Source organism: Astatotilapia calliptera, chromosome 19, assembly GCF_900246225.1.
Source record: "Astatotilapia calliptera chromosome 19, fAstCal1.2, whole genome shotgun sequence".
NCBI lineage: Eukaryota > Metazoa > Chordata > Actinopteri > Cichliformes > Cichlidae > Astatotilapia > Astatotilapia calliptera.
The window spans coordinates 6,637,586-6,660,892 of record NC_039320.1 but is presented as its reverse complement, the minus strand read 5'-3'; the positions used below and the strand labels follow the sequence as shown (position 1 = coordinate 6,660,892).

At 43.4% G+C, this 23,307-nt stretch overlaps 1 protein-coding gene across 4 annotated transcripts in view; it reads right to left on the bottom strand.

The window, feature by feature from the left end:
• Positions 1-23,307, bottom strand: part of LOC113012716 (myelin transcription factor 1-like protein) — a 112,995-nt gene that overhangs the window by 54,217 nt on the left and 35,471 nt on the right. For all 4 annotated transcript variants that reach the window (XM_026153014.1, XM_026153013.1, XM_026153012.1 and 1 more), the window contains 3 exons: positions 18,593-18,706; positions 13,285-13,330; positions 11,033-11,066 (listed from right to left, as the gene is read on the bottom strand). In XM_026153014.1, coding sequence (XP_026008799.1) covers positions 11,033-11,066; positions 13,285-13,330 — 80 coding nt within the window. In that variant the 5' untranslated portion in view covers positions 18,593-18,706. The remainder of the gene's footprint in view (positions 1-11,032; positions 11,067-13,284; positions 13,331-18,592; positions 18,707-23,307) is intronic.

Genomic DNA, 23,307 nt, shown 5'->3' with positions numbered 1-23,307 from the left:
GCTATTGAAACAGATGAGTCGGATCTTGCCAGATCAGTAACGAGGGCTGTAGTGAGGCCATTCTGCCATTCAACCCCCCTGTTGTGAAATCAGCATGACGCCCTGTGTACTTTAGCTGGATTCTCTTTCCGCTCAAATTGCCAGGTTGGAGAGCGGCACTCAGCTGGGAATGCTGCTCTACATGTGAAGTAGGTTGTGCGTGTGCGTGTGTGATCGCATTAAGAGCGCCGATGTAGATGTGGATGCGAATGTGTGTCAGTGAGCTGCCCCTCGCCTCTGTCCCCTCTCTTTCTTCAGGTGAAGAGCCTGTTCTGAAGGCTCTGCTCCAGTCGAGGGTCCTTAAAGCCAGGATGGAAGCACTTTACCCAGATAGAGGTAAACCTACAGTACACCATCTGACTCCTAGTGGACCATCAGACCATCAGGAGGAATAAGTGGTTTGGCACAAAGCAGCAACCTCTGGGGGTGAAAAGTGAAGCTGCAGTTCCTCTAATGGCCACTTGAAGCTGTGTTTCAAATATAATCAGTCCCTGTAGACTCCCATGTTAAAATGTCCAACCTTACAGCAGAAATAAACAGGTCTACATACAAACACTGGTTTGTTCCTTTTGGAGTATTTTTAAAGCATCTGACCAATATAATATCTGACTAACATGGCTGCTGTGCAGCTAATTATACTGAGAGATGGTCCAACAAGTCCGAGCTCCAGTTTCGCTGAGTGAATTTTTGTCTGGATGTTACTGCGGACTGATTAGATTAGTATCTGTGAATGGAGCTGAAAGTAGGACTCCACCCTCTGATCCAAATATGGTCACTTATGGCTCAAAACCCAGAACTTGTCACTAACCATGTAACCTGTCCAAAGACTGCTCTGCAACTGCCTGCCAAACAGTGGTCACCAGTTTCTATTCTCCACCCATTTGGCAAAAACCTCTTTCCTTTGGCAGCTACGGTTGCCGTGGTCACCACCAGTTTGCATGGAATTTGTACACAAAAATTAACGATCTCAAGTGAAACTCTGAAAAGCTTTTATTTTGAAGGCGAACTGTCTCATTTTCAGTTTGCGTGACTTTTTGGTGTTTCGCTGCCACTCAGCAAGTGTTTGCAGACAAGTCTGCATCTTCCAAGCAAACTACGACCACAGTACTCTGCTAGCGAGCGCAGAAATCAACCACTCACAACTCAAGTTTCCTGGTTGAACTGCATCCAACGTAGATGACAGCGTGACACGATACGTGACAAACCATGAGAAAGTCCAATTAGCTGAATCTAAATATTATGGTTAAGGTGGGTATTTGTAACTTAGAATTTCCTGTTAGAGAATTTCACATTGTAGATTCAGCAGCTTGTAGGCTATTTTCAGACGGCCTACATAACAAAATGTGTCAAACAGTGAGACAAGATGAGGCTGAGTAGTTTCCAGATGTTACTCAGGGACAGTTTTGGTGTGACGGGGTTGAACAGCTGCAGCTTGCTGTCTGATTGGCCTGTACTGCTACTGACTATTACTACAGAGAAGTCATTGATTTAGTGCAGGACAAAGTCAGTACTGTTCTGCTTTAGTGTAACACATCAGGTTAGCATTTCATTTTGCTTTGCTTATTTTCATCACGGTCGTAGTTCATAATGAAATAATCAGGTCGGACAGTTTGGGAGGTTGGATGAAACAGCTGACCTCGAGCCTGTATTAGAGCGCCTGCAAATGGACAGTGAAAGTCATTAACCCCGCCCTTCAAATATTGGACGTTCAATGTTTGGCTGTGGTTTTCACCTGGAAATCAAATTCCTGGTGGGAAAACAGGCTTCATTCAATTCGTCCTTCACTTAGAAATCAGCCCACAAACTGCTGGAGGCAACGAAGGAACGTCTCACTTTTGAAGTGCTCGTGATAACCGATGTGTTTTTAATCACAAAGGAAGAGGATATTTGTGGAAGCAGATCATTCTTTGGGTCTTTTCTCTACGTTACGAGTAAATGAGGTTCTTCAGAGGGACGCTGCAGATTTATTCTCTGCTTTGCAGCGATCCGTCACTCTTTCTGTGCACTTCCTGCTGTTGTTGAGCTCCTCCACTGTAGATACCCGAAGACTCATTGTGCCACTCTGCCGGCCGCTCGCTGCTCTCATATCAGTCTGAGTGCTTTGAGAGCATGACATAGTGGAGAGAGCAGAGACGGCTGTGTGCAAGGGAGAGGGAGTAAATAGCATCCCAACTGCAGAGATGGCATTTAAGTGTCTCTCCCTTTGCACTCCAATAGTACTGCAGACCCATTACCTCAGCGCGAGCCTTTGTGTGTCTACCAGCATCCGTGTGTGTGCGTGCGTGTGCCTCAAATGTATTTCCGAGCCATTCCTCCAATCATCTCCGTGCTCCCACGCGACTCACCCGCTACCTTTCCGTTCTGATCTTTTTCTCATTCATCATGCTTCCCCTCCTGTCCTCCTGCCAGAGGTCTCTGCTAAGGTGTAATTTAGCTCCTGCTGCTCTCTAATTTCTACCTTAGTCAGGGTGGGCGTGGCTGGCCCCCCTGACACCATGGATACAATCTGTCAATCATTCCCCACAGCCAGGAAATTGCGTTCAAAGCGAGAGTAATTATTAAGTCTGCCCTGTGTGGGTTGAATTGAACACCCTCTCCGTTTGGCACACAGAGAAATATGTCCTCAGAGGCAAGGCCAGGTGGATTAGCGAGGCTTTTATTGCTGCTTAGAACAAGGTGAGCGCTCTCTCATCTCACCTTTTGTTTCGCCTAATCTCTTTGCCTTTCCCTTCCTACCGTCCTCATTCTTCGCTCATCAATATCAAAACGGCCTGTTCTACGAGAACGTTTAAAAGAACGAGGGCTGGAAAACAACACTTCTTGATGTTTATGCCCAATTTACTGCAGGTATCTCTGTGAAAACAATGGCAGAAGCCAGAGGTGAAAGCATGAAAGAAAGTCTCCCTAAAGTGAGTGCGTTCAGTGAATCCTGTTTGTTCAAGTCCTTGAAAAGCTGAAATCAAATCCGGTGAGCAGGATGTTGTAACAGTCTGTCTCTGCTGCTGCTTACCTTTCTGTTTCCACACAAAAATGTTGATTTATTTTCAAGCCTCGCGTTCAGGAACCACATGCCTTTGTTTGCCAGCGTACGGCTGAATAAACGCTACGATTATGTGGATTCTAGTGCTCAAACCACAGAGTTTAAATAGCATCAAGGACAGCAATTCCCAAGATGCCTTGCGCCAACATTTGCTGATAACTTCCCCTTGTCATTTTTAATTACTGCCAGCATCTTCTTCAGTCACCTGTATCAGTGTTGACTAACCATAGAAACCTTGTTAGAACAGACCCATTAACCTCTGCTCGTGAGCAGATAAGTCTGAGTTAACAAGGTGTCCTGCTGCTGCTGCTGAATGACTCCACTTCTGACCTCCAACCTTTATGTACAGGACATATTCTTCATTAACGGCGTCCTGCTGAAGGCTGGCACTGCACTCAGAGTGAAGCTTTACACGAGCTTCAGCCTCAGAGGTGGGCTACCATTACAACCTATTTCTGCCACAGAGTGTAATTAAAAGCCGGGTTAGGGTTTGGGTATGTGACACTTCAGAGTCTGAAAACTGAAGCCAATGTCCAGCAGGGATGACTCGTCAGATTGTATAAAACGAACCTGCTGCTCATGGATCTGTGAGCTCAGTAAACATTAAAGACTCCTGATGCATTTATGGTTTATTTCTAGTCTTATTGAATATGACATGATGTTCATTTAGGAAATTATGATCCCATTACAGTCAAAAAGGACCGGAAGGTCTTCAAAAAGCTAAGATGGCAACAGCCAGAACACTCAAAACAGGATTTTACGAAGCAACATTGTGGCGGCTTCATCTATATTTCATACGCAGTGTATGACTGCTATACCTGCAAAGGGGAACTCCCACTGTCTGGACTTTCTGCTCCATAGAGGGCACTCTCGACCCAGAATAAATGATGCTTTATGGAGCGGTTGAGTTGAAATTGATCAGAGATGATACTCAAAGCACAGTCTCCGGGTTGAAAGTCATGGTGCCTGATAGCAACAAGCCCAATAAGCCTGTATTTCTATACAAACACGTGATAAATACAAATAGATGGACTGATGGGACTTGGTTTTTTATTTCAATACGACAAATATTTTGAGCTCATAGGAAACCAGTTTGGCCTCCTTCACAGTCTACAAGTTAGGTGATTCGTTGTTTGTTTGAAATCTGTTTAGCTCCCTGATGAAGTGATTTTTTAAATAAATGTGACAGTGCCATGGGAATACAATTATTAAACTGTACTTCAGAACTTTCGGGATTTTTAATACACCGTGTCTATTCATGTCAGTCAGTATAACTGGGAGTACAGGCTTCCACAAATGCAATGACAACCAGAACAGGTTTGCTTATGCTGGTCTGAAATAAGAAATAAACCAGGACCAACATTAACACACCACAACATACACCTACAGACTTAACCCGAGCAGATGGTGGGACTGGGAACTCGATTCCACAAGAACCAAAAGGTAACCAACAAGTGAAATGCTTCCAAGGCAATGTGCGCCCAGGTTCTCAAACATGCCTAAGTAGAAATACTGATTATGAATCACTCAAAGGAGCTCTCAAACAGCAAATCAATCTAAAACACAGATCAAAACCTACAAGACACTCCAAAGAATATTATTCACAAAACTAAAAACCAAAGCCACTTCAAGTGTGCACGCAGAAAAACAAATACAATTTCATTTCAACAAACCAGACAGGGTTCAAAGATCCCGGACAAGCCCCCAATCATCCCAGATTAAGTGCCGTACAGGGACCTTCAAAGATTTAAAAAAATTAAAAACACTCAAGGACCCCAGAAATTATTCATTGTATCAAGGTAAGATTTTGCATATATTGTGTTAAAAATGCTAAAAATTTAAATGAGCTGATTCTGAGCAGGTCAGGTGGGAATATCAACCAGAACCGCCTCCAAGTCAACTCAGTGGCTTGATTGTTACTTCTAAGCTTGGCTTAGCATTAACACTCAGTGTTTTCTTTAGGAAATAGTTAGCTCAGAGTGCTAATAATAATAATAGAGTCTTACTTTAGACATATATTTTACATTTGTCTTTAATTTTGTGTTTGATAATAATGAAAAGAAAACATATCATCTTCCACTTACTTAAAATTCAGACATCACCGTGACTGAGATAGACAAACTTGTCTTGACGGCAAAGATTGATAATATTTGCTCAATTTTGTAACCACATCATTACACAGTGCTAAAATTTCCTATGCAAAACTCAAACGTTGCTAATCCAACAGCACAGATGTGTATTTGTCTGCATGCATGCAAACGCACTCTCTATACGTCGTTGTGAACCTAAGCCCTGTGTGTGCATGTCTGCAGAGTCTTATGGTATTTGCAGGGCCTCTGAGGGTATTCAAACATTCAAAGGCTGAGAGAGGTGGAGGATACGGATGGTGCGCCAGCATCTAAAAGGCGGGGGGAGAAAAAGGATGGAGCGAAGGGGCTAATTAACATATTAATGACCCCACCTTCCTACAGCTTCTGTCGGATAGTCCAAACACTTTGATAAGTATGCAAATGAGAGCCGCACCATCTGAAGAGGGAATTAGCTCTGCCAGAGAGAAAAGGGAGGGGGCAAGGGAGGGAGGAAGGAAGGCAGGGAAGGAGGCAGGAAAGGATAGAGTGTTAGGAAGGGGAAGAGGAGGAAGGAGAGTCGGGCATGCTGATGAAGTGATATCTCCATGTTTATTTTAGCTGTCTTTAATTATCTTCTGTGCACAGCGTGCCTTGGTGTGTTATAAAACCACGAGCGGTGAAAGAAAAGACTTCCATTCTTGCTGCTCTTGGATCGATGCAGCGGCGCCCGTCAGCCCCGCGGCGATGTGCAGAATGGCTGCAGGGGCTCGAGCCCGTGGGCGGCTCGGAGCGACGACCCCGAGCAAAAAAGGGTGGGTCAGTGTAACGCAGCCTATGGTGGAGCTATAAGGACGAGGGAGACGTGTGGGTGAGACAAAGAGAGGAGAGTGGATCTGTGCCGTGTCAATCGCTTCCTGTTTGGCCTCGTTTCAGCTCTAACGCTGACGATCTAAAGCCCTCTTCCTCGGCCAGGCGGTGACCACCTCATCTCTTTTGTGAGGGAGCAGGAGTCTGACAGGGGAAAAATGAGGAGCTTTAGCCGTTATCCTCCTTACTTAACTGTTCTCAACACTTCAGAGATAAAGCACAGAGGGACTGACAGCAGAAATCTCTGTGTTCAAAGTGAAATCGAGCAAATCTGGATTTGATTTCCTTGATGTATTTATATTTTTTGCACTGAGTTTCTCAGGATTTTGCAGCTTCAGTTCCATTTTTGGATGAAGAACTGAACACAACATAAAAATATCTGCACGAATCTTGGCCTTTGTTTGAAATCAGGGGAATTCTTAACACCATAATTAGCAGAAGCCTGTGCTGTCCTAGTTATGTAAGATGGCTCTTTTTGTCTTTTTGAAATTGGATTACCGCAGGAGGAACCATTTATTTCAAAAATGGGGGGGCTGGGGGTAATTTTTATATCTCACAGTCTCCGGCAGAAAGCTGTCCTCCGCCGTCGAGCCCATGCGCAGTTCTTATACACCCCAATAAACATGATTAGCATGGCAGACTGTAAATATGCAAATGACAGAGGAGATGTGGAGCGAATGTTTATGCTGTGAGCTTTCCCGTCTGCACAAACTCGCCTCCCCGTCTATCTCACGGTGAGCTTTATGGAGACGGGGTCCTCTCTTAAAGCCACCTTTGCTTTTTTCTTTCATAAAAGAAATTCATCCATGTAATTGGAGCTTTAAACGTGAAAGGATGCCTTTTCCTTCAGTGTCTTTGCTGCTTTAGCTGCGCACAGATGAAGGCAGCTGCAATGGCCGCATGCTGAAAGCACCCTCTCTAAACAGCTTCTTCCCACATGAATCTGAATTATGCTCTATATGCGTGCCTTTCTGCTGCACTCTGACTTCAATTAGCCATCCTGCACATCTATGATTACTGTGCCAGTTGATGGTGACTGAAAAGCCACTGAAAAGTCAGAGACCCCACTGGTGTACTGCGGCTGAGACCTGAGATCCCACTGCCTCAAATGATTTACATTCTGTATAATCTATGAAAGCGACTTAAATAAAGTTAATCTGAGTGGATGAAATGTGCCCTACAGCACAGCTGCTGCTGTATTTATCATGCCAGTTATTCACCAAAGTGGATCTTTTCTTCTCTTTTAACCTTAACATCTTTATTGTCACTCCATTACAGCAGCTTTGCATGATTCACAGTCCAAAATAATCCTTTTGTACGTCACACCGGTGCAGCTCCTCAGATCGTCCTCTGTATGAAACAAGCTGTTTTAGCAACTTTCTTCTGATTGGCTGCCCCTCCTAAACAAAGGTGGGTGGGGCTTCTTTGCACAAGCTGACCATATTAAGAATATCCCCTGTCTATGACATCACCTCGATCTAAAAGTAGAAAAAACCGTGACAATCTGTTCAGGGATTACTGCACATCCGCTGATTATTAGAAACATGGGCCATGTGAATGTCACTCAGGTCCATTTACCATATGCAAGCCTGATATTGATAACATTACCTAGACACTTAATGCACTCGATCTTGGTCCAATAAAAGCATTTACCCAAACACATTTATTTATGGATCAGCCGTATTAAACCTGGAGCGGTTCTTAAAATATATTGAATTCATAGATTTTTATGGTTTTAAATCAAGTTTGTTTCTGTTTTTTATAACAATTCTCTAACAATGATATAATAACAAAGGACAGCAGATCGGGATATAAACTAATGTGTAGATAAATATTAAAGTATGAATATTTTAAAAAGAAAGAATGGAAAATTATGTAAAATCAGCCTTTAAATTATTATCAGTAAAATCAGGTCAAAAAGGTTTGTGTTGGTTTTGGGGATTTTTTCACATAAATCAACAGTTTTCATCTTAGAAATTATTAGTTTTTCATATTAATTTCTTTACGCAGCACTATATTTGTCTCTCACTGCATTTGTAATTGTGATCATATAGTGTCCATGCTGAATAGGATTTTAAACACACATACGCAGAGCCGAACGGCCCGTGTCAAGCGTGTTCGCCCTGAAGACTATCAGCTCTCCGGGGAGAGAGGCCATCGAGCAGCATTATCGACATTATAGACGCCTCAGCCTGGAGATAGGCTTCCCATCGATCTCCTGATTAATTACTATCTGCAGGCAGCAGCACAGTGAGGGATGGAGGAGGAGGAGGTGAGAATGATAGAAAAGGGGGAGAAAGACTGAAAGAGAGGGGGAGAGAGCAGGGAGAGTACACCTTGGACTATCTATGAATATCAGCTAAAGGCTACGCAGTAATCTTCCAGGTGGAATATTATTTATTGATATATAGGTAGGCAGGAACCCTTATCTTACCCCCCGAACACACAGCCAAGGACAAAGTGAAACTCACACATTACTGTGGTGGAAACAACTCGCAAAGACGAGTAGAGGACACTGAAGCATCCACACTTTCAACCAGGTGACACAACATGGCTAATAGAGAAAAACAAGCATGCCACGTGTATATTCGAGCCTCTGTGCGCACTGTCAGCACCTCCTTGTCTTAGCCTCCACCGTCTAACCAGAAGAGTCCGTATTGGTTAAGAGATAGCCTGGATTGCACAGTGTATCCACAGCTTTGTTAGGAGCTGTTCAGGTATTTCACAGAGTGACACGGCCCGAATGGAGGCGCATAAGCTTATTGACTTATGTTACAGCGGGTCGACAGTCTCAGGGGGACGAGGAGTGAAGCCGCAGCCTTTAACTGGAGTTCATTAATGGTAACTGCTTGTCCTGACCAGTCGCCCTCCTCAGGGGAAGGAAAATAAACAACCAAAACCTGCACTTCCTCTAATGTCCACTCGAAAACTGAGTCAGGCCATTACTGGGTTGTGGCCTCTCTGACTAACAGCTAGGCTTCACCTGAACTGGACCTCTGAACCATGTATGGAGCATTTTAATGACATTATCCACCAACAGTGTGGCTGCTGTGGTGTTACTTAGCGCTGGGTATTGATTCGATTCCAACTCACAAGGTCCCTATTCGATTTGATCGTAACGTTACTAACAGACCGCCCAGGAAGTCTGAGCTCGTTTTGAGGGAAATTCAAGGATTTTATTTGGCAATGCACATTTAAGTGCCTTAAATGTGCCTTACTTTTAATGGCCACAAGGGGGCAATACACGTGGTTGCCCACACCTTTAAATTGCCCTTTAACCTCCTAGGACCTGGTGTCCACATATGTGGACATCACATTTTGGGTTATTTAGACCAAAATACTCAATTTTGCTCTACAAGCACCTGATATTCACTTATGAGGACATTATGCTGCTCCTGTTCTATCAGAATTTTAAACGAATATCCTCATATGTGGCTCTGATTTTTCTTAAAAACAAAAATAAGGTAAAAAAAAAAAATCTGGTAATTCTTTGTTTTTACATTCATCGGACCCCAATCAGCCCAAATATCAAAGAGAAATTAAAAATGCTGCTGTGGAAGAGTTCAGGTCTTAGGAGGTTAAAGTTAACGTCACTTACAACCTTATGGAAGTCAAATAATTTGCTGTAATGAGCACATAAACCTCATTTAAACCAGGAAGTCCTGTTTTTCAAGGAAGATCTGGCCATGAAGGCACAACCTTAAATCATATAAAACATGAATAACATAATACTTTATAAAAAGCTCTCAACTCTCCCTGACAGACAAAAGCCTCCAGCTTTAGAGAGCTTATTGGTGACCAGAAAGGTTCAAAGGTTATGCAAAGGTTCAAAATAAGAAAAAGTTCAGAGAAAGTTCCGGGTCCCCAACAAGGAGCCGACTGTGATTAGCATAAATCACAGGAACAGGTTTGTGCTGCTGTCTCGTCAGGCTGAATGAGAAGCTTGACTCTGTACAGCCAGCTGAGTAAAGTATGGTGTCATCTGCATAAAGGTGCACTTTAGCTGTAAACATATTCTGTGCTACATATGTTATTAATGATAGTGCAAATTAACCTGAACCATGGTGGACTCCTCTGAAACTCTTCAGGAAACCTGACATCTGAAGCTTCCAGCAGCATCACCAAGTCTGCCTAACAGCAGCTCGACACAACCAAACCAGACTCGGATCGACAAATACAACAACACAATTATTCTTCTGGTCCATTAATATTGTGATTTGTTCCCAACATAGCTGTTGGTACCATGACCCAGTCGAACGTCAGACTTTCGTCAGTTTCACCTAAGATATTAATATCAGCCAAACATATAAGCTAAGAGTTTATTTCAGATTAACAGGGTGATAATTGTTTAAACCTGGAGGGTCACAGCCTTTCATAAGATGCCTGATGTTAGTCTGGAGACTGTCAGGTGAGTAATATACATCGTGTAAATATAAAGCAAACAAGATGTTTTTTACAATTCTATCCAACATTTTCTTTTTCTAGCAGCACTTTCCAGCACGAAGCTTTAGCAGCTTAAATGTGGCTCCAGTCACGTTACCTTACTTAAAGCAGGTAAATTAAGCTAATTAGTATCTTGAAGTAGTTCCTGACACAGTGGATGGTTTTAGAAATGACGGCACTTCCTAAAACTGTTCTGAGAGGAAACTTTTCCAGTGACAAAGAGAATAAAGTTCTACCTTCCACCCACTCCACTCACCCAGCGAGAACTTTTAGGGCTGTAGGCGTAGAAAGAGAGAAGGAAATGTGCTGAATGCTTAATACATTGATAATCGACCATCATCGAAATAACATTGAGAACATTAGACAAAAACAGACAAGAAATCCTCTTATTTAATATTTCATGTGTGGAGTTGGAAAAAGAAAGTGGTGCATGTTTTTGTTCTGCTGTTATCAGAGGATGTCCAAAGGGAGGGACGCAAGTGTGGAACTCACACAGGAAGAATCTCGAGTATGGGATCATCATGGAAAACAGGCAGGTTTGTGTGTGTGTGTGTGTGTGTTCATTCCCACTGACCTGAAAAGCTCTGTTAATGCTGGATCCACAGGCACTGGAAGAGAAACACAGAGAGATTATGAAACATGTGAAATCCGCCTGAACGGCCACGACTGTGACTCTGCATCAGTTTCCTGCGACATCATCAGGGAAACACTCGAAGCTGGAGAGAACGTCACTGAATGCAGGCGTATATTCATCATCTGTACTTGTGTCTGAGGACATGTGTGTGATCTGTCTGCAGCTTATTACTCTCGTCTGAATGTTTGGATCAACAATATGGAAACGATGCAGTGTCACAAAGTTGTCACTTTCATATATGTATGAAGACCAGGACGACTACATGAATGTGAGTCAGTGGACTTCACACTGAAATTTAACACCTGTTCTAAAACTGATAAATATTATATCATATTTGATAAATTAAAAAAACTGAAACTAATAATAACAAAGCTTTTAAGATAAACATTAAAAACTACTGTCAGACGACAGTTTAACGTTAATAAACTGTCTCTAAATCTAAATATTACAACATTTGGAAACTGAAAAGAAATTCATTCAAACCTATGATTTAAAATTAAAAGAATTATTGCAGGAAAAATCTCAACATGGTGACAAATATGATTATAAAAATTCAATATACTTTATAATATAAGAGTCGAAATTTCATTTGTAATTTCTCTGTGGCAGTATTTTATTTTGATATAATATTTTTATATGATATGATATATATACACATTTGGGTTTTGTGCTAGTAAAAAGTAAAACGCTGTCATGTTTGCACACGATACACGTTTATTTTGCTGTATTCAAAGGCAGCTGGAGCAGAAACGTTTGGTGTGACGATAAGAAATAATCTTTAAACTTTCATGAAAACAAAATTGGTTCGATTATTTATATTTAACATCTGTGATTTAAAAAAGTGCAAAGTGTTCAAGTGTCACGAGTGATCATAAATTAACAAATAAATATGTTGAAAGGAAAAAAGTAACGTTGTGAGATCCGAGCCATCACAATGAGAATAATTTAGATATAATGTGTCTTTGGTTTGTTGGAATATTTCACTTTAATTTCATGGGACAAAAAGCATGTAGATGATGGAAGCTCTGAAAGTAACAACAACAACAACAATAATAATAATAATAATAATAATAATAACAATAATAATAATAATAATAATAATAAAATGGATTATTCCTAAAAATGCAAGTCTAAAAACCTGAACTCGAAGTCACCAAGATCCCATAATTTCCTTGTACATGAACAGTGGCAATAAAGTGCTATTCTATTCTATTCTATTCTATTCTGACGTTTGGGATCCTGTCACATTTCACTGTGTGTTATACTTGTATAACTATGCATGTGACAAATACAAAACCTTGAACCTTAAACCTTGAACCTGTCCTTTGGTGCACAGACGTGACCCTTGACCCAAACAGCAGACTCGTTGCTGTGTGTGTATGACCTGCAGGACTGTTAGATGTCCGTTTGAGATGATTTGTATGTCACTGATTGCCAAAACTAAACTTTTTTAAATGCTGCTTGTCTAACAGCTTTAACTGCTACGTACAGCCTGAGTGGGCGTTACACAGCTGGGACTAGTTTCACAGATGAGAGCTGTAGAAGGATACGGGCTTAAACATCACTGGGATTAGCAAACAAAGGTCAAAGGTCAGTCCCATGTTATACTGCAGATGCTCTCTGTTTAAATGATTCTGTCTAAATGAAGGGAACGATGATCTCAGTGACACATCTTTGGTTTCGCCTGAACTTCAATCACACGGCTGACGAGCTGCTTGATCCTCGTGATGGAGGAGCAGCGGTCACCACTTTCATCCTCGCCTGGTCAAAGATGTCGGGCACTCAGAGTTGGAGGGGATAAAATATGAATGTAGCATCTTAGATGTTTCAGACAGAGTGGACTGAGCCTCGGTTCAGTTTTACTGAGATGTTCCAAAGGAGAGTCGCTGACAGCTGCCGTTTCTTTGGTTTAAATAAAGTTCAATAACCTGTTTTCACTTCGCAGGGTTTCATAGGAGTGGATATCGCTGCGGTAGATATTTCATTGTGAACAAAGCTCTTAAAATGTGGATTTCTGTTTCTGTCAGATATAAAACGAGCGATAGAGGAGCAGAGAGCCGCGAGAAAAGCCAACTCGAGTGTGACAGTCTGGGATTTGTGCAGTAGCGTGTGTGCGCTGTGTGTGTTTGTGTTGGGGGAGTGAAGGTCACCCTGAATGGTGTATGTGTGCATGTGTGTGTGTGTGCAGATACCTTTGGAGCGTGTGCGATGGCGCTTATCATCTGCATCCACCTCCATCTGCAGAGAGGCACAAACAAGCTGTTAAACACACAACAGACACGTCGCAAAATTAGCTTTCATTTGGATCCATGTTCGCTCAGGTGCTCGGGACTTTTCTGCAGCTTGTCAAACATTTCAATTCACACCCGACATTGGAAAGAACATTTCACGAGACGACTGACGGCAGCGTTTGTGTAAATGATTAAAATCCTTCAGTAAGATTTGAGTTGTCGCCCTGCACTGGTAACAGAGACCTAAAAACCTCATGAAAGCAAACAGCCAAACCCACGGGTGTAACGCCAATGCTGTGCTTCGCTTTTCCTCAGAAACTCTTTGGGAACCGTATTAATTTCCAAAGTCTGACCACAACAGATGTGGTCACACAGACTTTTTTTTTTTGTATCGAAAAAATATCGAACCGTGACACCAAAGTGTCGAACCGAACCGAACCGTGAATTTTGTGTATCGTTGCACCCCTAATAAACATGTGACTGTTCAATCAGTCATGTTACAGATTTATTGACCTCATCAAACACAGATGGCTCTTCATTTACTGGGATAAATATTCCACCTTACTTTCACATGGAGCCCTGCTGTGGGGCTGAAGAACAGTATTTCCTGGTCACACAGCTGTCCTGAAGGAGGAAGCACTTTGTGTATCAGGGCAGTTTAACATGAGGACTCCCATCATTGCTGGAGCCCCTGGTGGGCGTTAGAGGAACTGTAGGTTTTATTTCTTTATTTTGGCCGGCCTCTCCCTCAAAGATGGGTGAGGAGTACATCCATCCAGGAGGGGCTGAGAAAGCTGACGAATTAGCGCTTCTGTCAGGACAGAATATTTTACTTGGATCACTGAAACCAATATCAAAACACTGAGCTGCACAATAAAAGCACTTCCTGTCCGCACCATTAGAAGCTCCTCCTGCTGATTTGAAGTGATTGTTGGGAATCATCTAACTATTAACATGAGCCATGCGAGCACACAGCCAGCACACGAAGGAACAAAGACTTTTACGTCTCCATGAAAGGCGCAGATACTGCAGCATCCGTCCTGGAAGAGCTGACATGAGGTATAAAAACCCACAAGGTGACTTTTCATCCAGTCTGAGGTGGATTACACATGTTGGAGCGATAGCATCGCCGCTGCTCGTTGTTCCAGAGAAGCTTTGATAAAACAGGAGAGCACTGGGCATTTTAGTCTCATTTTAATCTCCCGCTCTCACACACACCAACAACACACGCTCAGCCGGTCCCTCCTTACTGCACTAATAAGATTTACGAGGTATCCTCGCTTTTCATCATTTTATTTTTCTCCCGTCGAAACATTTATGGGCGTTCGTAAAGAAACACACCATTAGAGCTGAGGGGCTCTACAGTAAAGTAAGTGTGGTGTTAATAAATCACGTTTAATAAAAAGAGACATCCAAACAGGGCCTCCGTCACAGCCCAAACCTGCCAGGCAGGCATGAATATTTAGGGACATCTGGAAATAAAGCAGGGACGCTCCGAGGTGTTGGGATTTATGACGGCTCGTTGAGAGGATAAACCTGCCTCAGAGGGATGTGCAGGTCTGACATACATGAGCCCCAGCGGTATCATGGGTGGGACAAACATTGCTGCGTGGCCACAAGAATTTGATTTAGTTTGAAACTTTGGACTTTGGATTATTCTTCACGGTTTTCGCTTCACTTCATCAGCGGAGATGAAGCAGGATGTTAGTCCGACATACGTCAGCACGTGCGGTTCAGTCGGGAGGCCCTGCAACATAAAGCACCTTTAAAAATGTCTCCAAATCTCTCAGCTGCCTCCAACATCCTGTGAACTGATTTGTAAGCGACGGCTGGCCTTTCCATGCGTGCAGAGGAGATATGAGCTGTGGACTACAGTGTGAGCCCGGCTTGTTTAAATGCACACACATGCATACTAACAGAGCCTATCTGACGCTGTCAGACTTTCTCTGAGGGTTTGAAGCGAGGCCCGAGTCGCTGCCGAACACGAGCGGATCCGGGAAGCCTCGTCGTTTACTTCCCTCGAGCTTCCTCGGGAGACTTGGACCTGGGAAGCGCGCACGCCTCTGCAGCTCGCCATATGTTGGCGAGTCATGCGTATTCCGTCTGGCATTTTCTCTCTCTTAGCACCCCATGGGAAAATGTCACGGCTGTAATGAAGGTTAGCCTGCTTATTGAGGATTAGTTGGAGGCCCACTCCTTCTCTGTCTGTGTCTCAATTAGAGCTGGGATCAATGGCATTAAAGGCCCAGATGAATGACCACTGAGTCACGCTGATCCCTGCTCCAAAAGTTCACACTGCTTAGTTAAGAAAACACCTCGAACAATGAGAAAACTCTGCATGTGTGATTATTTCTGCACAGCAAGCAGATTTAACCCGACTAACTGATTGTGTGTCAAAATGAAAGCTGTCCACTGAACTTTCGGTAAATGTTTAAGTTAATGAATTTTCCTTTTTTTTTTTCATAAACTCGTCGTTCATCGTTTTCAAAGTAAGAACTGTGATTCAAAGCAGGACACGAGGGGATGGCAGCTGGAGACAGTAACCAACAAACGTTTGATCCTGTTGTCGTTGAAGCAGTTTGGTGCTTTAACACATCCATGAAACAGGAATAAGACTCTCAGTCATCAGTGTGTGACTGGATGAAGAGGAAACAAATCTGTTGCCGTCTACATCCACAGAAACTCACATCAACTGTTTCCAATCAGACTCCAGAAGCTCACAGGCCTGAAACGCGCAGCAACTTTGCTTCTATATAAGAACAAAACCAGAATATAGTTGCTGACGACCTGTCTGTGATTATTAATGAGGCCGTGAAAAACCTCCATCAGTCAGACTGAGACTGTTTGCATGTGGTACCAAACACCAAACACAGTGCATGGTATGCACTGTGTTTGGTGACGTTTGCATCAAAACATCAAAACTAAAATGATATTTTTCAAAAACAAAGTTATTACAGGCCATTAAAGTTTAACAGCAAAGATCAGAGTTTTTTATTTTTCTACACTGACAACAATAAACGGCTTCATCAGCTTTCACAGGCTCAACAGTAATCCTTCCTGCTAAAATTACAGGAATTATTATAAAAGTTTCAGCAGAATTTAGTCTGAAGTTGGACAACAGCCACAAATGTTTGTTGGCCAGTTAAAAAAACAGAAACACAAAATCTCAGCTTGAACATTAATGTTGCAGTCAGCCAATCACGTTTCAGACTGGTGTAGGACTCAGTGGCGCCTAGATGAACCCTCTGATGAGCGCCGCGTGTTCGTGCAAACATGACAAACACGTGTTCAGCAGTGCTGCGAGGCACAGCTCAGACTATCACTGTTTTTTATTCTCCGGGATCTTTATGACGTCACAGAGCTGGCCCTTACATGGTCATCCCAGGCACAGAAGCCACACCTACCTTCTGTTTATTTGTCACAGAGTGCCAATCAGAATAAAATGCTTTAAAGGGGGAGGAGCTAAAGCAGTTTCAGACAGAGGATGAGGTGAGGCGGTTAAAGAAGGATTATTACGAGGAGAGAATCATGCAAAGCTGCTCACTGATGAAACCACAGAGCTGGAAGCAGCAGAATGAGTCCAGTTCAGAGAGGCTGAGAGTTTTGATGCACAACCTTAATGTTAATGAAGCTAACGGAGTAATTCACTCTTCATTTCACGCATGACGTCCTCGTGGGTTTGTTTGGTAGAATCCAAACCGAGCACAATCCTTTTAGCGCGTCCTTATTCGGAAGTTCTTCACGTGTTTTCTGATTTGCATCCATGAATATTAGCCTGGGCTGCACAAACACACGAAGCCAGGTCATGAACGGGAGCGAGACTCTTAATTCAGCTCACATATAGGAAACAGCAGCAGCACTGATCAGAGTCGAGATCAATGCCAAAATAAAATGCATCAAAAAATGTAAAAAAGGTTTCAGGGAGGAGAAACGGGGTTAGCATTGGAATATGCACAGAGACACAGAACAAGCATTTTGTATGTGTGTGTTTACGATTTAGGTGGTGATGGGGGGGGGGGGGGGGGGGGGGGGGGGCTCAGACATCTGTCACAACAGTTCACATCGTCATTGCTTCCCTTTGTTTTACCCTTGAAGTTTTGGGAGAATGCGTTTCAGGCATATGGCGCCCAACCCCACCCTCACACACATACACACATTGATATTCTGTGCAGCGTAGCAGCAGGGGGGAGCCACCAAAACCGTGCTGGCATTATCGAATTTCACTGCAAATAGGTATTTACGCTGTGCATCATCCAGTGGCAGTAAACACGTGTGCCAAACCGACGCTAAGTGCATCTGAATTAGTGTGAAGGGCCGCCGAGATAGCATCTGAGTGGGCGTTCGGCGTGTGTGTGTGTGTGTGCGTGTGTGAGGCTGAAATCTGGGGAGTGATTCCTAACTAGGAATGAAAATGGTTTTGGTGGGTGACAGCAGCTGTGCAGGGCGCTGAAATGCTGCGATCGCAATAGAATAAAACAATTTATGAGCTGGTCCGCCGATGACAGCGCGCTGTAACGGTATGGATGTGAAACTAACCTGATTTCTTTAACGCCTAAGCGGGTCTCGTGTTTTATCCTTCATAAAATTCTGATTTTATTCAGCCTCGCCATCCGGGACGCTTGGAAAACATTCCATCTTTGAGCCTCGCGTTTGATCGTTACTAAACATAAAAGCAGCTGTAAACATCTGGGCTTCTATAGTCACCTGACCCTACACCACAGTTCAGACTTAGCCATAAAGGATGGACACGCCACCAGGACATGTTTGTGCGATCTTTCCGCTGCTTTGGTGGAGCCAGAGGTGACCACATCTATGCAACAGGGTGCAGCTATAAGCTAACACTAGCACTAAAATGTACCTGTGCAGTTCTTTCTACTGTCCTGCAGGGGGCGACTCCTCTGGCTGACTGTATGGAAAATAAGCTTCCTGCTCACTTTCCTGATGACTTCATGGTCTCAGGTGCTTTCCCAGGAAGCAGGACAGGATTCAGAGCAGGGGATCGATAAGCTGATAAATTAAAATAAAAAAATCTGGTTCCTAAATGTTTGGCTGAAGCTTTTATTGGACGGATCGCTGAATCTGCTTTTTATATCCAGGCAGCGATCGAAGCTGAAGCTCCAGAACCTGCAGTTTGGTTTTGCCAACACATTTTTGTGTGAGCAAATAAATAAATCAGAAATCAGTACAAAGAGTCATAAAAGCTCATTGTTGCCATGATTTCAGGAGGAAAACCAACATGAATGGCAATGATCCTGCAGACGCGCTGTACCTGAAGCGTTGTGGGCGTGACACAGCTCGTTGGCCCCGACCTCTGCTTCCAGCGTGACCTTCTGACGTTCGGCGAGGGAGGAGCGGCTCACCACGTCTCCTCCAAACTCATTTTCTGCACAGAGGGAGGAAGGAGAACACGCATCATTAAAATCATTCCCAGAACAATCACATTCACACACAGAGCCGTGACAGGATCTGAAATTTCCTCTCCTCCTTTGACTCCGGGCTCATGAATAGTCATATAGCGTCAGCTATGCGGCGCACGCCAAAGCCAACGCTGATTTCCGCCATAACGACGGCCGCTTGTCGTGTGCGATAGGCTTGGCAACATGGGGTAATTAGCTAGATCTATCATCTGCTGCAGGAAGTGGGGACAAATATAGCTAATGATCCGTGCCTGCCTCCATGATTTCTCTCCTCGGCTCTCCATCCTCTGCTGAGCGCGAGGAAGAGGAGGCAGAGAGGGGGGTCCCCGCTCTGTCGATGGAAAAAAAAATGACCCGAGATGGAGAAAGGGAAGAAGACGGAAGAGACGGAGGTGTGAGAGAACATGTCAACCCTCCCTCTGCCTGTCAATGCTCCTCCATCCGCTGCAGCTAATTGAGAAAACGTATGGAACGAGAACAGATGAGGTGTCGATGGTGTATAGAGTGAAGGCCCCCATAGGGAGCGCAGCAGACGGCCGTAACACACACACACACACACACACACAGACGCACACACACACACACACACGCTGAAAGCAGAGTGAATCCAAACAATAGCTGCTCCCTGAGGACTAACACCCGTACACTGAGTGTGTCTGCGTTATGTAAAAGGAGTGCTGGTGCTTAAGCGGACTTTACTTTGAACCAGCAGGGGGTCTCTTTCTACCCCCCATCCACACACACACACACACACACACACACACACACACACACACACACACACACACACACACACACACACACCTCTGCTTTCCATTTTCTTTGCAGCGTTTCTTCTTTGTAGTTTGAATGGTGCGTGCGGAGGCAGCGTGGGTGGGGGCTGTAAGGGGATCGCACAAACAACTTTGAAAGTGGCTATTAACAGGAAACCCTAATGTGAAACAATGGGACACTCAAACTATATTTTCACTTCACGAGCGCGGCCCCGCTGCCTTTGTTTCATGAAAAAAAAAAAACGCGTCAGAGGCTGCCGGTTCGTATTTGATTACAGCCTCCGGGGCATTTCATTCAGAAAACGTGGGAATAAAACAAAGTCGGAGCGAATTCGGACGTGGGTGGCTGCGAGAAATGTAAAACCTGCAGATAAAACAGCAGCTCGAGAGGTAAAAGAATCAATCGTGCCGTTTGCTTCCTGTTTCTGAGCACCTTTTTAGGCGAACGCTCGTCTGTCTGTCGGACGACTGTGCAAAAATGTTTTCATCTAAGAAAAGTAGCATCCAGTGAAAATGTAGAAAAAGTTCAAATGTTTAACTGTAAATTAAAGGGTGTTCTCAGTGATGGACTGAAGACGCCAAAAATGGAGGTGACTTGAGCCCAGAGAAGGTCTGAGATGATCCAACCACAGCACGAGGTCGTTAATCTGCTGCTGCACAGTTTGGAGTAAATCTACAGCGTCAGGTTTGAAAAAGCTGCACAGAAACATCAGTAATAATCAGGTCTCACCCAAAGTTTCCATTTCTGTTTAAACATTCTGATATTATCTTCACATCATCATTCAAAAGTTTCATGTTTTATTATTTTTTACCTGTTTAGCATCTTTCTGTTAAACGGGTTTGGAAAAATTCATCTGTGTTCATCTTTACTTGCAATAATATCAATAACTACAGCAGGTTAGCTCCTGTATTTGAGTTCAGCAGCAGTCACAGGACAGAGTAAACTAGAGGTGGGAACCACCATACATCCCACGATACGATATTATCACAATACTTAACGCGTGATACGATATTATTGCAATTTTTAAAAATATTTTGCGATATTCAGATTCTGTACATAAAGGTAAACTTCATCAATATTCATTTTATCTAATATCAAAGTCTCGCACTCAGTCTTTCTCTCATTTCAGTCAGTTTTATTGGTGACAAACTGAACGGTTTGTATTACAGTCTAGTCCAACTTAACTGAATGCAACCATCTGGTACAATTATAGCTTTCTAAACTATGCAATTTATGAAAACTACGCAGCCCATTCAGCAACTGAAGAATTTGAAAGTAAATTAAAACAAAATATAATTTTACATTAAATAAAAAAGTTAATTAACTTAATTAAAATAAAACATGTCTTAAATTAAAATAAGTAAACTGTCATGTTTATCGCTGCCAAAAAACAGTTAAACACATTTGGACAGTGAAGGAATGTCAGGGTTCTTGCTCAGAAAAAGGATCAACATGCTCTGAAGTCAGAGCACAAAAACCTTTTTGTAACAAAATATCAATTTCTGCTGTCCCTGTATCGATACATTATTAGCAAACAAAATATCACGATACTACACAGTATCGATTTTTTCCCCCACCCCTAGAGTAAACCTCTGGAGTCAAACATCTGGAGAGGGCAGCAAATAACCAACATCCACACAGCCAGCACCGTGCAAAACATTTATCAAGGTCTAAACCATGAAGAAAAAACTGTAGTTTTCTTGTAATTCACTCCACAGGAAGTCATGAGACTGGTTCAGTCGCTCTGTTGGCTAGCAAGTTTGGTCAAGAAGTTGGACCTTGGCTCAACTTCCTGGAATGTTTACCAATGAGCTTTGGTGACATACGTCCATAAATAGATACTGGGAAAGATTCTCAGAGTCCTCAAGCAAACATCACAAACTAACCCAGATCCAGATCCTGCAGGATCCAGCTCAGACACAGACACCTGCTAATCACTGCTCAGTAACATCCACATAAAATCCCAGAACTTATCTTAATCTCACAGCAGCCAAGTTATTTTCAGATGATGTCATTAAAAATGGTCCCAAATGCTCCAACAGCACAAACAGTTAGCAGGCAGCTAGCTGCTACAGCCGCCTGTGTCACCATCCACCTGTCAGTCAAAGAGGCCACGCCCCCAATAATGCAAGCTTTACATTTTAATAAAATGTAAACAGGCACCAAAAGCAGTTTCTGTATCAGGCTGTAAACATGTTTAGTTTAACATGGGAGTCTGTGGGCACGGACTGGCTGGTGGAGCCTCCAGTGGACGTCAGAGGAACTGCAGGTAGTTTCATCGAGCTTAACGTGAGTAATCAGCACAAGTTTTATGTAGCGTCTCCTAACTAAGGACAAATTCATCAAGTTTTGCGAATGATTTCAAGTAAATTTCTCCTCCTTTTACCCCATTAAATACCCAAAAACACACACACACACACACACACACACTCCTGGGTCTTTATAATCAGAGTGCAAGTGATGGGTCTGTCCTCTGATCAAGGTCTTCATGTGGAGGCTGATGACAAATCACAGCTCTGTGACTCCTCATCAGCACGAAGCGTGTGCGTGTGAGAAAAGAAGACCGAAAAAGGTGTGTATCTGCAGCAGAAAGCGATGCAGCGTGGCTGTTGGTGGTGTCGATGTTGTTCCGGTCATGCAGTCGGTTTGCTAATCTGCACGTTTCAGCACAAGGACAGCGACAGGCAGCAAAGCGGAGGAGGAATCGGCCTTCAGCTCGAATGGGAACACACACACACACACACACACACACACACACACACACACACTCTTACACAGTCGCACACTGGGATGTGCACACAGCTATTCTTGTTCCCCTCCTTTGTTAGAAAGGAAGAATATATGACCAAGGACTGTTAGACTGTGTGTGTGTGTGTGTGTGTGTGTGTGTGTGTGTGTGTGTGTGTGTGTGTGTATTCCTAAGAGAAAAAGAAGAGACCATGCCTGCCCTTTTCTGGGCTTCTCTATCTATCAAAGCCACAGTACACACTGTAAATAGGCTGGAAGACTGGCTGCACACGCACACACACACACACACACACACTCTCACTCACTCACTGTAATGATACCCTGTTGTATGGTGATGTACACTGCAGTATGGGAAATGGGCTGTGACACAAACTACACACATCACACCCAAAGAAATCACACCAGTCACACAGAAACACACACACATATAAGCACATATTACAGCAGAGACACATGCTTTATTCATGTGATGTGTAAGCAAGCACGCGCACGCACACACACACACACGCACACGCACACACGCACGCACACGCACACACACACACACACACACACACACACACACACCCTCTGAGAGCGACTGGGGCTGCCTGACCTACATTCTCGATATGTATACAGGCTGAGAGGAGATGAAATCTCTCTCTGTTTCTTCCTCTATGTTCTGTATCCTCTATTCTCCTCACTGCCTCGGACACACACACACACACACACGCACAGAGGAGATGAAGAAGGACTCAGGCTGCAGATGCATCCTCAGCCATGTGTGTCCTGATTCTTCATCTTTGCTGCTTTAGATAACAGAAGCTCTGCTCCTCAGAGTCACAGGTAAGACCGTCTCCTGTTGGTCACACGTCCCGCGGTGGGTGATGGAGGATCTGACGCTGCTTTTTATCACCATGATATGAAGAAATGTTCCAAAATTATGAGTCAAAAACAGAGATAATCTTTATTAAACACAATAAGTTATTTACATCTCTGCAGTTTCTTTGAAGAAATGATGCTACTGAGCTGCACGCGTCTTTGAGTCCGAGTTTATATTTTCAAT